Genomic DNA, 15,393 nt, shown 5'->3' on the forward strand with positions numbered 1-15,393 from the left:
ACGTTAATGCGGAGGTCTATGTTGATTACTTAGATTTCATCCCATCTTAGGTGGGTAGCACAGCAAGTAAGAACATCAAACCAATACAAGACGACTGACAAGAAAAGAAGAATATTCTGTCCATCAAGCTTGTCTGGATTGCTAAAAACAAAGATGTCCTAATATTTCGCTGCTTGTCAAAGCTTCTGCTTCAAAAAGGGAGTCATCTGTTCCAGATTCCCCAGGAACACACGGTGTAGTGCTCACTGCCTTTAACCTTTGGTACATTTGCCCTAACCCCCACCGGTGTGCTTCAGTGTAAATGGTTCACTCAGAATTCACACAGAATAAGAAGAATCACAATCACAGAATAAATGTTACCAGTGCCTGTGAGAATTCTGAAGCCCTAGATTACACTTCGATGCAGTCAGTCCTCATTCTTCAAGACTGCCAGGTTTAGCTGCCTTAGGCCGTCACAACAGGACAAGGGTACACTTTAGTGCTCCCCTCTGCAGAACTCCTATTTCTTTTACCCAGAAATGCCTGCAGCACTCCAGAGGCTGTCTCACCACTGCATTACATACTCTAAGGATATGACCTCTCAATTTCTACTTAACATTTTTTTTTTATAATATAAACTAATACTTTACGCACTGCTATGAGAAGAATGTTGTAGAAGGTAAAATCCATCAACCCTGTTTGGTGTCTCTTTTATTTTCAAGACCTGCAGAATTTTGCACTTGTCTCCATTTAACTGCTAGACTAAGAGTGTCAAGGACTTCTTTGAATTTGACTGCCTCGCCAGTAAGTGCCATCCTCTGTCCAGTTCTGGCCTCAACTGAAAAAGTACACAGAATTTCTACTATTAATATAAATGAAATATCCTTAGGGGACTTCACTGATGGCTTCATCATGTTCTGTACTCATTGTCTATAACCTACTAAGTGGCTTGAAATTCAATTTTCAAAAACCACCTCTGCTGCCAAATGGTTTATATATTTTTAGAATGAATCTTTTATGCAAAACCTTAAAGGTTGTTGATGCCTATTATTATTTTGGCAGAACTGGAAGTGAACAAAACACATGTTGCCGTTCATTTGTTGTGTCGTCACCTTGTAATTAAATTTTTCCTTTCAGATCATCGGTTAAGCCTGTTAATATAGGCTGACACAGGAGCGGTTCTCTCTCATTTCTGCACTGCCCAAACACTCGATTTTATATACAATAACTGGTGGCGCTAAAGGTACTACAGACTTACAATTTCTGTATCTTCACAATAAATGCTTAAACAAAAACCAATAACATGGACAGAAGGACATAGCTATCGGGGGAGCTGGCTGCATACATCTGGGTTCTGAATGAAATCCTAAAAATCCTAATTAAGCAAGTTTGCCAAATCTGCAGTGACACTACATCATCATAATATTATTATTATTATTATTATTAATAAATGGTAGTATCTGCATCTAGCTTTTTTAATGTCTTAACGGTCTACAAGAGCACAAATTCATTAGAAAACACAATTTTACTGACCTGATGCTGATACATTGATGAATACGGCAAAATGTCTCAAAAATGAAAAGGCGAGCATTTTCAATAAAGTCTTCCAAGCAAGCAACCAGAAAAAAATCATTTACAAGAACCTGGAAAACAAGAACACATACATGTAAATAAAATGTCATAATTCGTTGCACAAATACAACCTCAGACGAGGAGAGGAAATTAAGATGTCAACATTAAACTTGAACAGGAGTGTTTATGCGAGGCTTAAGCCTAACATTCACATTAAACAAAGTGAAATAAACCAACATAAAATAAGAATTTCTGCCTGTTTTGAGTTAACTGTCAGCTCCATACACAAACATTTATAAAGGATACAAATCATTGAAAAGGAAGGCTTACCCATTTATGTGATGACAGACAATCGTACGTATAAAATCGCACCAACTACAAGCTCCCGTTGATTAGCTTCCCACTGGCCTTTTTACCGAACGTCTTAACTTGAAAAGCTTACCAGGCAGAGGCTGGCCAGGCTATTAAAGAGAAGATGGCGTAAAGAAGGGGACTCTTTCAGGAAATCTTTCAGTATCCAATTAAGTGATGTGGCATTTGGAATTTGCCAGGAAAAAACATAGCTAGGGCCTTTTAATTATGTCGTGGTTACTCATTTTCATAGCTAGTATTCTGTGACTGACCCACGATAATAAAAACTGCTGTCCCACAGTACTGCTTTTAGGCTGCAGCTCCACATTCAACACCGTCGAGTCAGGAAGCTCCTAGTCTTGGGAAACTAGTGCAACTCTCGCCAACTGGATCTGGACATCCTAACGAGCAAACCCCAGCATGTGCAACTTACTTCATACTGATCCTCAGAACAGGCCCTTTATTGTTCTGTGGTGGTCCTCCTCGCTCAGCTCCGACTTGGTGGCCAGACGCCACCCAGCTCTCCCTCAGTAAATCTACCGATGACACCACAATCACAGGCCTGGTCAACAACAATGACGAGTAAGCTTACACAGAGGAGGGTCACCCACTGACACATTAGTGCCAGGACCAGCTTACATTCTCTGGGCTCTCACAGCACTAGGCTCTGGGACCGCTTTTAAACGAAAAGTCAGCGGGCTGCTCAACAGCTGATCATATTGCAGAAACGGTGTTTGCTTCTTAAGAATCTGACCCGATATTGCATGTAATGCAGGGGGGCTTGAATTTCAGCGTGGGACTGTGGGTATTGTTTTAAAATCCTGTACGGCTTAATTTTACAAAGCAGAAAATCCTCCAGCACTTTCAAGGCAAAAAAGGACCTTCATTACTGTCACTTTAACACCACAATAGATTTAGCTGACAAATAAAAACACATTACCTGCGCACGGGGGTTACCTACCTTGGGGGGTTTAATGCACCCCTGGATGCCAAATACTTTTTTGATGTACTTTTTAAGTAAAACATCACAATTCACAAACGGTGAAATTTTAATGGAACAATATTTTTCATGCAAAGAGCATTTTAATTACTGCAACACTGATCATTTTACACACTGACAATGAACTGTAAAAACTATAAAAAAAAACGTCATCGATGAAATTCAGTATATCACCGAGCCAACTGCGCTTGAACTGGCTGCACACAGAGGCCAACGCCGAGGCTGGCAGGCTAGTCTAGTGCAGCGGCTCAATCCCAGGGACAGTGATGCTGCAGGGGGCGCCAGTGGTCATGAGCTGGCTGCTCAACGAATGTACAGCAGTGACTCATCAGCTCCGGCGTGCTGGAAAAGTGCATTGGGAACCGACTATAGCCGGATCCAGCAGTTTAAGGGTTAAAATGTTGCTCTTCATAAGCTCCAACAACAACATTTATTTCTAGAACATGTTTTCATACAAATGATGCAAACTGCTTTACAAGATGAAAAAAGTAAAAATATAAAAATTTAACAATACAAATTAAAGAATAAAGGACAGAAAAAAAACAAAAACACAAAATCTGCAAGGGTTCTGAGGCTACGAGACCGCCAAGCCCCCACTGGGCATTCAACCGAACATCAATGATCTCAATCTGTCCTCATGGTTTTCAGGCCTCACGTGGAAGAATTAGACGAAATGGCCACGTGGACCTCTGGCCTTCACTCCATCAATGGAGGGACTGCACTGTGCTTTGATCAGGTGGTGGGGGCGCAGATCAACCAGCTAACGCCTGCTCCACTCACTGATGCAAACATAAATCTGCCAACAGCGACTGTGGCAAAACTGGTATGACACGTGTACCGTTACAAAGGACTTTATATTGATGGAAGCATCCAGAATTATGTTGGCATCCTCATCAGTAACTCATTCACAAGCACATAATACTGCTTCAAGTTTATTTATTTGTATTAACTTTAAGAAGCATTTCCCCCATCAGTTATTGGAGAGGACATGCAAGTCACCTGTTAAAATAAATCAGACAGGCCAGGGTGGTCACCTTACACAGAAACCCTCCGGTGTTACACCCAAAACAAAACCGCACTTCCTTCAGTAGTCTGTGGACACCTGCAAGTAAGACCCCTCGATTGCACCGTGTGCCCGTGACAAGGAACTGGACAGGACTGCTTACATAAGGTTTAAGCCTACAATCCACATTCAACGGCGTAAGGCAAAATAAACCAACATAAAATAAGATCTTCTGCCTGTTTGTGCAATTTGTCCAACATTGTACGTTTAAAAAAAAATGTATAAACTGCATTTTCACTGCCAGTTTTTGCCAAAAAAAAAAAATTCACAATCACTTCAGAATATATCTGCTGGCAAAAATAAACTAATTTCAAATTATTTGCTGGAAAAATTTACACAGTCTGCCACAATTTAGGAATCCCACAGCAGCCTGCATGCAGTAAGTAACTGAGGCTGCCAAAAAAGCCACGGTGGTGAGGGTGCGTTAGAGAGGGGGCGACACATGGACACGTTTCAAGATGGAAAGTCACGTACCTGATTCACTTCCCCACCATTAGCACTTCTTCACAAGGAGACCATGGCTATTACAACACTCCAAAAAATTCTTGTCTGCTTTAATCTCCTGCCAGAGCAACATTTGTTATCTAAAGTAAATCATGTCAGATCAGCAGAGAGAGAACAATGTAGAATTTTAAACAGAAAAATGAAAGCCCTTAACCAGCAAGACCCTTCCTTTTCATATAAAGATATTCTAGGGTGTGTCATTATCATTAAAGATTCTATAAGAGATCATCAATTTAATGAGGTTTATTTACACTCATCTTGCTTGGTCTCCTTGTGCGACCCCTAACAGTTCAGAAATATCCAATATTACAACTTTCATGTAGAAAAAAGTTCATCAATCCTAGAAGAAAATGCTGAAAATTACTGACAGCCATTGCTAGGAAAAGCAGAGTGGGCATCAGCGCCAGAGAGACCCTGCCAGTCACGTCAACAGCGGATCCTTCTTCCTGCTGCAAAGACAATCCAATTCCTACAAGACACAGCATTCACAAAGCTGCACACAGGCAGGCGTATATGAAGTAGTTTAGGCAAACGGCACACCTTCTCAAACTCTACGTCTGTGCACGTTGACTTGAAGTTGTAACTTTATAGAATGGCTGCCGGAGCAGGTGAATTACCCTGAGGTCTTTATTTTGTGACCCTTTAACAACTCACTTGGATCTTAAGACATCATGAATGTCAAGGGCCTACACTTCTCCTCCCGGGGCAGACAAAACAGTCATGTGCAACAAGCATTACAAAGAATAATTTTATTAAATAAATACAATGGAGTTGGGGAAGGGTAGACTACATGATTTAAAAAAAAAAAAAAAAGTATGGATGTATGAAGCATGCGAATAAGCAATAATGGAATGTTCATTATCAATGATAAACCGAGATCCTGAACTACATAAGCGAGTGAGGAAAAGGATGGAAGAATTAAAACAAGGCCTTGAATGAAGTAACAAAGAAATGTTTCTAGGCTCTGTTTAAAGCAAACACTCAAGATCACACCAGAAACAGCCCAGCGTTACACAAACCGGACATCAGACGTGGTGAAGAGCTGTGCTGACTTTCTCAGAGGGGTGGAATGAACACACACGCACACGAGGTAGACACTGCAGATGAGATGCACAAGACATGCTTGATCTGGAAATCATTTAACGGTCGTAAATAAGAGATAAAGAAGGGGAGGCAGCTGCTTTAGCAAGCCAGTGATAATCTGCCGATTTGCTCTTGCATAAAAAAAATCTTGGAAATTCCGTGCTTTAGATATTGGGTAAAAGTGCATTGGGGTTTTCAGGGTACTTTCACTACGCTAAGCCTAAGTTACACACAGGATTAATGTACGTATTCTTGCATCCATTATCCAACCCGCCATATCCTAACTACAGGGTCACGGGGGTCTGCTGGAGCCAATGTACATATTCTCATAATGTTTAAATTATTTACTTTAAAGCTACTGAAATGAAGGGTAAGGGTAAGGCTATACTACGCAACGCAGTGACGTCTTAAAGTATCCCAAATGAACATACCAAAGTGTCCTGCTCACAACCAGCAAAACAAACACACGCCACAAACGGGGGGATTAACAGGTTTATACATTTCTACAGCGCAGGTAACAGCGCTTACATTTAAAGGTCACAGAAACTCTCTACCTCATGCCGTCTTTAATTCTTCTCAGGGCAGCAACCAGAAAATTGATTCCTCCTGTCAGTTTATTACTGAAATGCCAGAATGTGCAGCTGCCTGGCATATCAAGACAAGCTGCAATCACGACGGTCTGCTGAGGGTGGGAGGCAGCCATCACACAAATAGCAAGATTCTAATTAATGTAACATTATTTAAACGCTGATGACACCATCACCTGAATAATGCAGCTGTGACCTCAAATTACTGCTATGCTTGTATTAGCAGAACAAAGTGAGAATGATGAAGCTGACAAAATATGGTGAATAATCCAGAGGTCTCTGCCACTGTTCAGTCCTTGTTCTGCTCCTCAGAATTTAGATGCATAGATGGTTTTGACTGGAGAACCCCCTGCCATGATGAGATGTGGGTGGGACAGGTAAGAAGTCCATAAAACCCAACTTTCAATTTTTTACATTTAAAAGACGCCTCTCACTGGGGAGTACTGATCACCATTAATGAGCTGTCCAACTGTAAAAGAAAAGCAGTTTAGTCCGACTTCATCCTTTCTAGAATTCTGAAAGTGAGAAACACCATCATCCACTTTAATGATTTCTTAGACATCTTAGGCTGCCAACCACTTCAGGTCACACAAACAAAGTTTGAAGCCTGCAGATTTACTATTCTGTGCACATCCTTTTATTATTAGTCCTCTATAAAACTAGGGTGTTGTACCGCGTTAGCAAAAGGACACCTCTGATATAGCCAATAAAAGGAGTCATTCTGCGTGACTTCTCACTACATTAGTAGTCCTCTATGAAACCGAAGCGTATTTTGTTCATTTTAAAGGATGAGATTACTGGTCACCACACAGACTTGGTCATTCTGCCAGCACTTTTCTGTATAAAATGCAACTTTCTTGTCCAATCCCGTATGTCCCCATCAAACTTTACTGTTATCCCTTCATCTCTGCCAGGCAAACATTCTACCACGCCTCACCCACCTTCTTAAAACTGCTTCTCTCTCATCATCACACTTTCCATGTCATACTGCTTTAGTATTCACGTAAACATAGGACGACTGTGGATATTTCAATACACGCTGCATTAAAGTTATGTCTGTTCAAAGGGAACGTTAGCATATAATATGAAGACAATTATTGATTATGCAGGGTTCATTAACTATGATAATATTAAAATGGTGCATTCATCAAGTTAGTAGCAGCAGGTTGGCCTTTTTTCTGTGGTTAGGTGCCTCTTGCACTAAAGAAATGCCATCCGTTTTGTTTCTCTGATGCTGTCCTTGACTAGACTAAGGTGATGTTCACATTACTACATTTTTTCATTTGAAAACTGTGCCTATAAACAAAACAAAATCATCGCCCAACCCCGCTTTTCATGTAGGTAACTTGACAAAAAAAATCTCTGTTCACTCTAAAACAATCGAGACCACTTATGTTGAGGGGATACACAAAGAACATCAACGACGAATTTGAAAAACAAGCAACAACAAGATGGGATTACTATGGAGAGTAACAGACAACTATTAAACAAGCAGACTGGCGGGCTTGGCAGTGCAGGTACAATAACATTTACTGCACTACAAGGAGCACTACCCATCACCTGAAAAGGCATGAACAATGGAAGACCACCACCACCCACACAGCACTGATGAAACTTCAACACCTAAAGCTGTAAGAATACAATATAATGGAGGTGGTGTAGGGCTGCATTCATGTGCATCTGCAAAGGAAAAATAATTAAATGGTGATTTTTACACGCTGACAAGGAAAGAAGGTAAAATGCAGAGCTGGAGTGTTGTCTCTTTTACCAAATAACCTTTAACTTTTTGAACTCAGAATAAAATGCAGACAAGCAATTGTAATAAAGTAGGATCCAATCAGAGAATAGCCATGGAATAAGCACAAACCAATCAGAACTCGATTAGAGTCCGCGCTTTAAGAGCTCTCCAGGTATCACCCGTGCACACTGCAATGCTGAGCTGGCATTTTCAGAAATGCACAGCTATGGTGAGAGCCCTCAACAGTTCAAAACAATGGGGTACTCTGAATGAAGGGTGAAAACCAGAGGCTAATATCGGCATTTTCAAACAAAAACATACTAGTGTGGCTTTTCTAAAGGTTATCAGCCTCCTTGTTCCCCAGAAAGTGGAGTGAAGCCCACTTTCAATCCATTCCAGCAATAAAATTCCAGTCCTGTCTCATACATTAGCTTCACAGTAGTTCTTTGAGTGATCTCATCACGCCTCCCATGTGAAGACACTAATATGATGTAGCGGGCTTCTGCAATAAAGGGCAATTTACACATTTACACAGAAACTTCACCTAAATAATTTTTCATGCACAGTGGCCTTGCAAGCAGCTTACAGGGACCGACTCACTGGGACACGTGGGCGACTGGACAGAGGGTTACTCCGAGTTATAGTATGTATGCCACAATGATTTGCCCTCCTCTTTTCTGGGCAAAAGAAGTCCCACCCATGGCAGTCCCTCCTCCTCCTCCTCCTCCTCTTCTGATCCCAACAACAGAAAAGACCACGAGAAGTGGAAGCAGTCGTCAGTCGAGTCGGAGGAATGCACTGCTGCCATCTCCTGCTGTTTATAGAAGGTCTGTGCTTAATCCCTTAAAAATATTCCAATTAAATGGGGATTCCCCAGCTGGGACCCCAAACCATCTCTTTTTGTTATTTTTGCTTATTTCAGTATGTAAAAACCATGGCACAATATGAAGCACTTTTGCCTCAAAGTTTCAGGGACAGGATATTGAATCCTAGGCCCGTGACAGTTCATGAGGATTCAAGTAGACATTTCCCTCCAATGAGGCCAATCTTGCATTACAGTGGAAAGCACGCCATGTAGACCCCATCAACCTGTACTCAAGTGGAGTTCTAACAGACTTCGTTTTTTGTGTGCCAAAGTTCTAAAGCACTAACAACTGGGGCTCACAATAATCCAGTTGTTCACAGATGTATATTTTTTTTTGGACAGGAAAAATTCATCTCCATATACAAGTTTTGGGTCGTCACTCTGAAACACATGGTTTACGCCCTTCAGCTAATGAGAGAACAGCTGTCCCATGAGGAGAGGTCAGCTTTTTAACATCAAGGTAGAAGGAACGATGAACTTGACTTTCCGACAGGGTAAACATACAGTAGAGAGGTAACAAGCCTTTGGAAGAGGCCATAACTCAAAGGTGCGCTATGGGGACAAGTTTTTGTAAGTGACTAATACAAAAGTGTCATTGGAGGCGTTTTTGAAATGAGGATTCTGCAAAGAGGTGCACTGATGGCTGGGAGATTTGATACACAGGGGGTCCTCGGGTTACGACACAGTTCTGTTCCTACAACAGTGATGTAACCTGAATTTTGGTGCAAGTCACAACACACCCTAGCCTGGCTTTCGTCTTCTTCGAAGCACTACCATCTGAAGACTTTGACTTTCATTTAGGAGCCATTATAAGAGGCACAAAGTCGCCAAACAAAGCCACAAAAACGGAACACTTCCTCTGCGCGCAACAAAACTAGTTCGCAAACTCCCTCACTCATACGCTGCGTTACTGCGCATTCTTCCGCTGCGCACAACCAAACTAGTTCACCCACATAGTCTGTAAGCACGACGCTAACGGCGTAAGCCAAAACACTCATGTCTCAATTTTATTACGTTTTTATGGGAGTGAGCATTGCAAACTCGAAACACTATGTCGAAACGTTGAAACCCGAGGACTCCCGGTAGATATATCACAATATAAATCTAATCACTATTTCTGTCATGTTTAAAGGTATTCTCTCAGTCCTAAGAAAGATATTAAGACAAGGTGAATTTTGGCTTAAATATTTATATTTTCTGTTAGAGTTTGAACATGACAAAATGTACTGTAGAACATTATACAACTGCATTTCAAATAAATAGCTATATATAACTAAAAATCTTAATTTCAAGTGTCAGAAGCTTCAAGTGTTACAGGAGAAAATCAAGCAAAATGCACAACGAAATTGTTTGGTCAATTCCAAATAAATAAAGTTGGTATTGTTATAAAATAAAAACTCAAAAACACTACCTCTTCATTTGTATAGATTCAAACTGCTTTAAAAGGTTGGGAAACAAACCCACAAATAGAGAAAAAAATAATTCTGTATATAATTGTCAATACAAATTCAAGCAGCTTTCAAATACCAACGAAGGAGAACAAACAAACAAACTGGAATTCACTCAGCTGTGGTCAGCTTGGCGCTGGGACTGTAAAGTCTTGTGAATTGTGTTTGCGCTCTAAAGGATGGTCCGGCTTCAGATGGTATTGCCAGTCTTTGTGGAAACGCACTTTGTCACAATTCGCACTGCACACTACTCGGCTTCTTGTTGGAGTTTAAATAACCAAAATATCTCCACACTACCGAAGTCCTCAGACCTTTCTTTTCAACATTGTCCTTGTCTTTTCAGCCTTGGGTTGTGTCCGTTCAGGTGCCGATTTGTTTCACGTTTTTGTCGTCATTTTCTCTCTTGTCTCACTCAGATGACTCCTGACATACTGGTGTGCGCAGCTGCTGCAACCTGAACGTCAGCACGTGTGCCTCAACCTAACCCGACGGAGCTATAACTCTATCCCAGCCACATGACAGGTTTGGCACGGCACAATTCTCCTCACTGTTGGCCATCATGTTGTCCATCAAAGCCTGGATGAAGGGAGTCACATTGACTTTCTTTCTACCACATCTAGTGCTTCTATTGAGGAAAAGTTACTTTATGATAATTAATGTTTTATCGCCCAGCCCAAGCTGCAAGGCTCTAAATGTCAAACTTGGAAGAGGTGCAGACTAATAGATACATTGGGACCGATTCAAAATAAACTAAAAAAGTACATTTTATTTCTCATTGGGAACACTCAGGGAATTCTCAGGAAAAGCTAAAATTAGTTTAATTGAATAACTCTTTACCAATCCCACAATGAACACCAGGAAAAGTAGACTAATCAGATTTTATCATATGAAAGTGAAAATAACCTTTTAAAACAAACTCCATTAAAGACAGTGCCTATAAAAAGTAATCACCACCTTGGATGTTTTCCCATTTTATTGCTATACAACACCGAACCACAGTGGAATGAATTTAGCTTTTTTAGTCATCGATCAGCATATAAATGCTCTTTAATGTCAAAGTGAAAACAGATGATGTCTGCAAAGCGGTCTAGATAAATGACAAATATTCAAAATGATGTTTGTGTAAGTACTCACCCCTAAATCATCACTGAAACGATCATTATTTGAAGTCACATCATTAACACAATAGAGATCACCTGAACCCTAATTTCTGGGGTTTCAATTGACTTGAGTAAGTATGTGGAAGGTCTGACGTATGGAGAGTTCCTATGGTGGCACTAACCTGCACGATGAAGACCAAATAGCTTACCAACTAACTCCATGAAAAGCACACATCAGGCGATGGAGACCAGAAAATCTCGGAGTCGCTGAATATCCAGTTAAATCAGTCATTTAGAAATGAAAACAGGATGGCAGAGCTGTAAACCTGCTAGAGCAGGCCGCCCACATAAAGTGAAGACACTGAGTGAGGGTGGTCATCAAGAGACTTCTGTGAATTCTGAAGGTGTCACAAGCTACAGTGACTGATGTTGGAGAGACCAGGCAGACTACAACTGTGCTTCACCCATCACAGATTTATGGGAAAGTGGCAGACACAAACACACACACACACACACACACACACAGGACATCTCAGCAGAAGGGAGAGTCTGAAGTCAGAGAGAAGGTTCTATGGTCTCATGAGACCAAATCAGAGCGTTTTGGCCACGAGACTAAACCCCATAAAACACTGCACATTGCCACAAATGCATCACTTCCACCATGAAGCACAGTGGTGGAAGCATCAGGCTGTGCGGATATTTCTCTGCAGCAACACCTGGAAGTCTTGTGAGGGGAAAAATCAATGCAGCAAAATAATTGGAAATCCTGGAAGAAAACCATGAGCCCAAGTATAAAGCCAAAGCTACACAGAAAGGTCTTCAAAACAACAATGTGAAAGTTCTGGGGTGGCCAAGTGAGAGTGCAGATCTCAGTTCAATGGATGATTTACGAGTGGACTCGAAGGCTGTTCACCTCACAATCACCACGACACCAGAGAGAGTCTAGCAAAGAAGAAAAACGGCAGGCCAGTATCCAGAGGAGCGAAGCAGACAGACGACAGGCCTGTGCACACAAACTCGAGGCAGTCATGGCTGCCTTCGACTAAACAAGGACTTGAAACGGGTGAATACATAAGAGCTCAATCCTTCTGTGCCTGACACTTGCAGTTAATTGAGATCTGTTTTCACCTTGACGCTAAAGAGTCCTTCTGCTGACTAGCGTCACAAAACTAAATTCAATCCATGGTGATTCAATGTTATATCACAATAAAATCCAAAACTTCTAAGAGAGTTCATACTTTTTAGTGGCCCTGTATAGCAGACTACACAATTCATACATGTGCCATCTCTGGTTCTTAATCAATGAAGGCATGCTGCTTACCAAAACAACTGTAGAAGAGCTAAGATATGGCTTTTTAGACAGGGTGGATAAATATGATGCAGGAAAAAGTGCACACAATTTGAAGGACACCAGAGTGGAGGCCAGCACAGTGAAGACTGTAGCGTGTATCGGCTGGTGAAAATCAAACTCATTTGGGTAAAGTTTCTGGTGCAGGAAATCTGCTTTCGACAGTTTAAGATTAGGCTCACTTTAAAAAGAAAAACACACACAAACAAAAAACAAATATTCAATTAGAAGAAAGTCAACAGCTGTATGCTAGTTTGACTTTTGTTAACTGGACAAGCATTGGCTCATTTGAGCTGGATTATAAATAAAAAAAAAAAAAATGAAGCCGGATGGAAAGAACGACACGACGAGGACTAGCACCAAGGAGAAGAGGCTCTGATGCCTCTGATGAGACAATTTCCAATCGGGGATTAATAAAGTAAATCAAATCAAATCAAAAAGGACAAATAGTTTTTAGATGCATGCATTTTTAATAAGTGAATACACCTCTGTAGTCCATAACAGCTTCTTTCCAGCTAGCGGTTTAATCAGATTGAAGACGCATCAGTCTACTACCACCGCTTACTTCTTTGTGTATAAATTTAATTTAGCAAAATCCCAGGGCAAGAAAAAGGTTTAGTCTGAGCAAACCAAATGAAACGGTTAGTGAGAAGGAGGAAAGCAGGACAGAGACAGAGTGGTCCTAGAGACCCTCGCCATGTTTCAGCTTCATATGTTCTGTCACCAACATCTGACTAACTTTACAAGTCTGTAACAGTCATAGCTGCCATCATCAATGTGATGAAGAGGACAGTCCCTCATCAGTCAAGTGTTTTGGGGGATTTAAAAACACACCACACACACCGACATGTGCCAAAAAGTGGTAGAACTGCAAGGCATTAGTGACGCTCTGCCAATCTAAATGAGCCGATTTTCATTACAAATGACTTAAATGTTTCAGCTTTCTAAGTATGGTATTTGAGATGTGCTGCGCCTTTACGCGAGGTATTACAGTAGTTAAGCAGTGCATAACTAAAACGGTAACCCAGATTTATAATTTCACCTCAAGAACTTGGAATGTCAAGCAGGCACACTGGGAGAAAACAAACCAAAACAATCTGTTTAAATATAGTAAAAGTGTGTATTTTGTGCAAATATTACAATTAGTGGAATTTATGATCAAAGCCTACAAGTGCATCAAAATTTACAGTTAAGCCGAGTTTAACTGCCAATGTCAATTAACTAAATCAATCCGTGAGAAAATGGGTTTGTTTCCCAAATGGTAAAAACTACTTTTTAAAATTAAGCTTCATTTCAGAAGAAATGAAACACGGTTACAGCTAATGAGTGGCATTTTCTTTAATGTCATATGTATTATGGATAATTATTATTATTAGTACTTTAAGACCAGTTTATTTTAGCATGAACAATAAGCTTACAGGTAACACCTGTGGTCTATAAACGTTACCACTTTCAAAACCAGACCTAAGAGTTCTCTGTGTATGGTTATGTTGGTACCAAACATGGCAGACACCTGCTGGAATGCCCACTTCTACAGACTGCAGCATGCAGAGACATTATTGAGAAACGTCTTTCACAGCCTTAGTGTGACGTAAGGCATAACTGACAAGTTTGAACAGCACAGCTCAGAACGGACAAACACACTGCCAAGGACAAGACATTACAACGCCATGGCACAGTAAACTACAGTGGCAAAAAAACTAACAAACATGCCATAAAGGCAACACATTTTAAGGGTAGAGTTCAAAAGGACTGCAAGTCATCAGCATCAAAGGTGACTGACAGCGTGGTGCATGAAACTTGAGAACACAAATATTCAGCTGTTAATGTGAAAGAGCTGGCCTTCCGGTTACCCTTCATCAAAACAAACACTTAAAGATGGGCACAACAGGCCCTGGACAGACCGTTTGCCGACCCGGCTTAAATCATTAAAACTGCCTAATTACTTACTGGTATTCCCCATCAGCACATGAAAGGATCATATCTGTAATATACGTGTTAGTCATTTTACTTTATTACCGCTTTGGTTATTTATAGTAACGACCGATGTGCCTGCACAGAATTTAGCACAATTTATACTTAATTGTTGCTTATAGAAGCCTTAAGAGAGTCGAGGCCTGCCCAGAGATCAAAACAATGTCCCTCCCAGACTAAGTGAGTCTTAATTACCTTCCACATTTACAAATGACTCAGCACGCAGGTGTATGTAACATGCTGGAGACCCAATTCAATCCCATTTAATTTGATGAATAACTGCTTTTAAACACACACACACACACAAAGCTAACATTCCTTGGCCAAATCCTTGCATGCAATGCTGCAATTTATTGATTGTTTGTGCTCTTCCAAGGCAGATGTTAAAAAAAAAAAAAATGCGGACTTCGCTTCTGGCCAAACTACACCTGTGAATTTAACAAATTTCTCACAAACAAAGGTAAAACTTCTGGGTTGTTTTATTTAGCAACTAGAAATACATCCTATGAAAGCTTGGTTTTATTTTCTAACTGTGTCGGGAACGTTTTTTTACATATAAACATCTTTAAACAATAATTTAAGAGTAGATTTGGAAAACACAGAATGACAAATCTGGAGAAATTGTTTAGACTAACGCCGAAAAGAATTACGAAACTTTCTTAAATTCTAATTACATGAATGTCTACCCATCTATTACCGAAAATAAAACGCTGCTCACTTCATGATGATGATGATAGCCTTTGTCTGCTTTCGCCATTCTTTTGGCACTACACACAGCTCG

At 40.6% G+C, this 15,393-nt stretch overlaps 1 protein-coding gene across 1 annotated transcript in view; it reads right to left on the reverse strand.

The window, feature by feature from the left end:
• LOC120516198 (eukaryotic translation initiation factor 3 subunit E-B) overlaps positions 1 to 15,393 on the reverse strand; it is a 72,564-nt gene that overhangs the window by 13,815 nt on the left and 43,356 nt on the right. Inside the window, exon 10 of the mRNA XM_039737711.1 lies at positions 1,513 to 1,622. Within this exon, the coding sequence (XP_039593645.1) occupies positions 1,513 to 1,622 (110 nt within the window). The remainder of the gene's footprint in view (positions 1 to 1,512; positions 1,623 to 15,393) is intronic.

This window comes from Polypterus senegalus, chromosome 15, assembly GCF_016835505.1.
Source record: "Polypterus senegalus isolate Bchr_013 chromosome 15, ASM1683550v1, whole genome shotgun sequence".
NCBI classification, from domain to species: Eukaryota; Metazoa; Chordata; class Cladistia; order Polypteriformes; family Polypteridae; genus Polypterus; species Polypterus senegalus.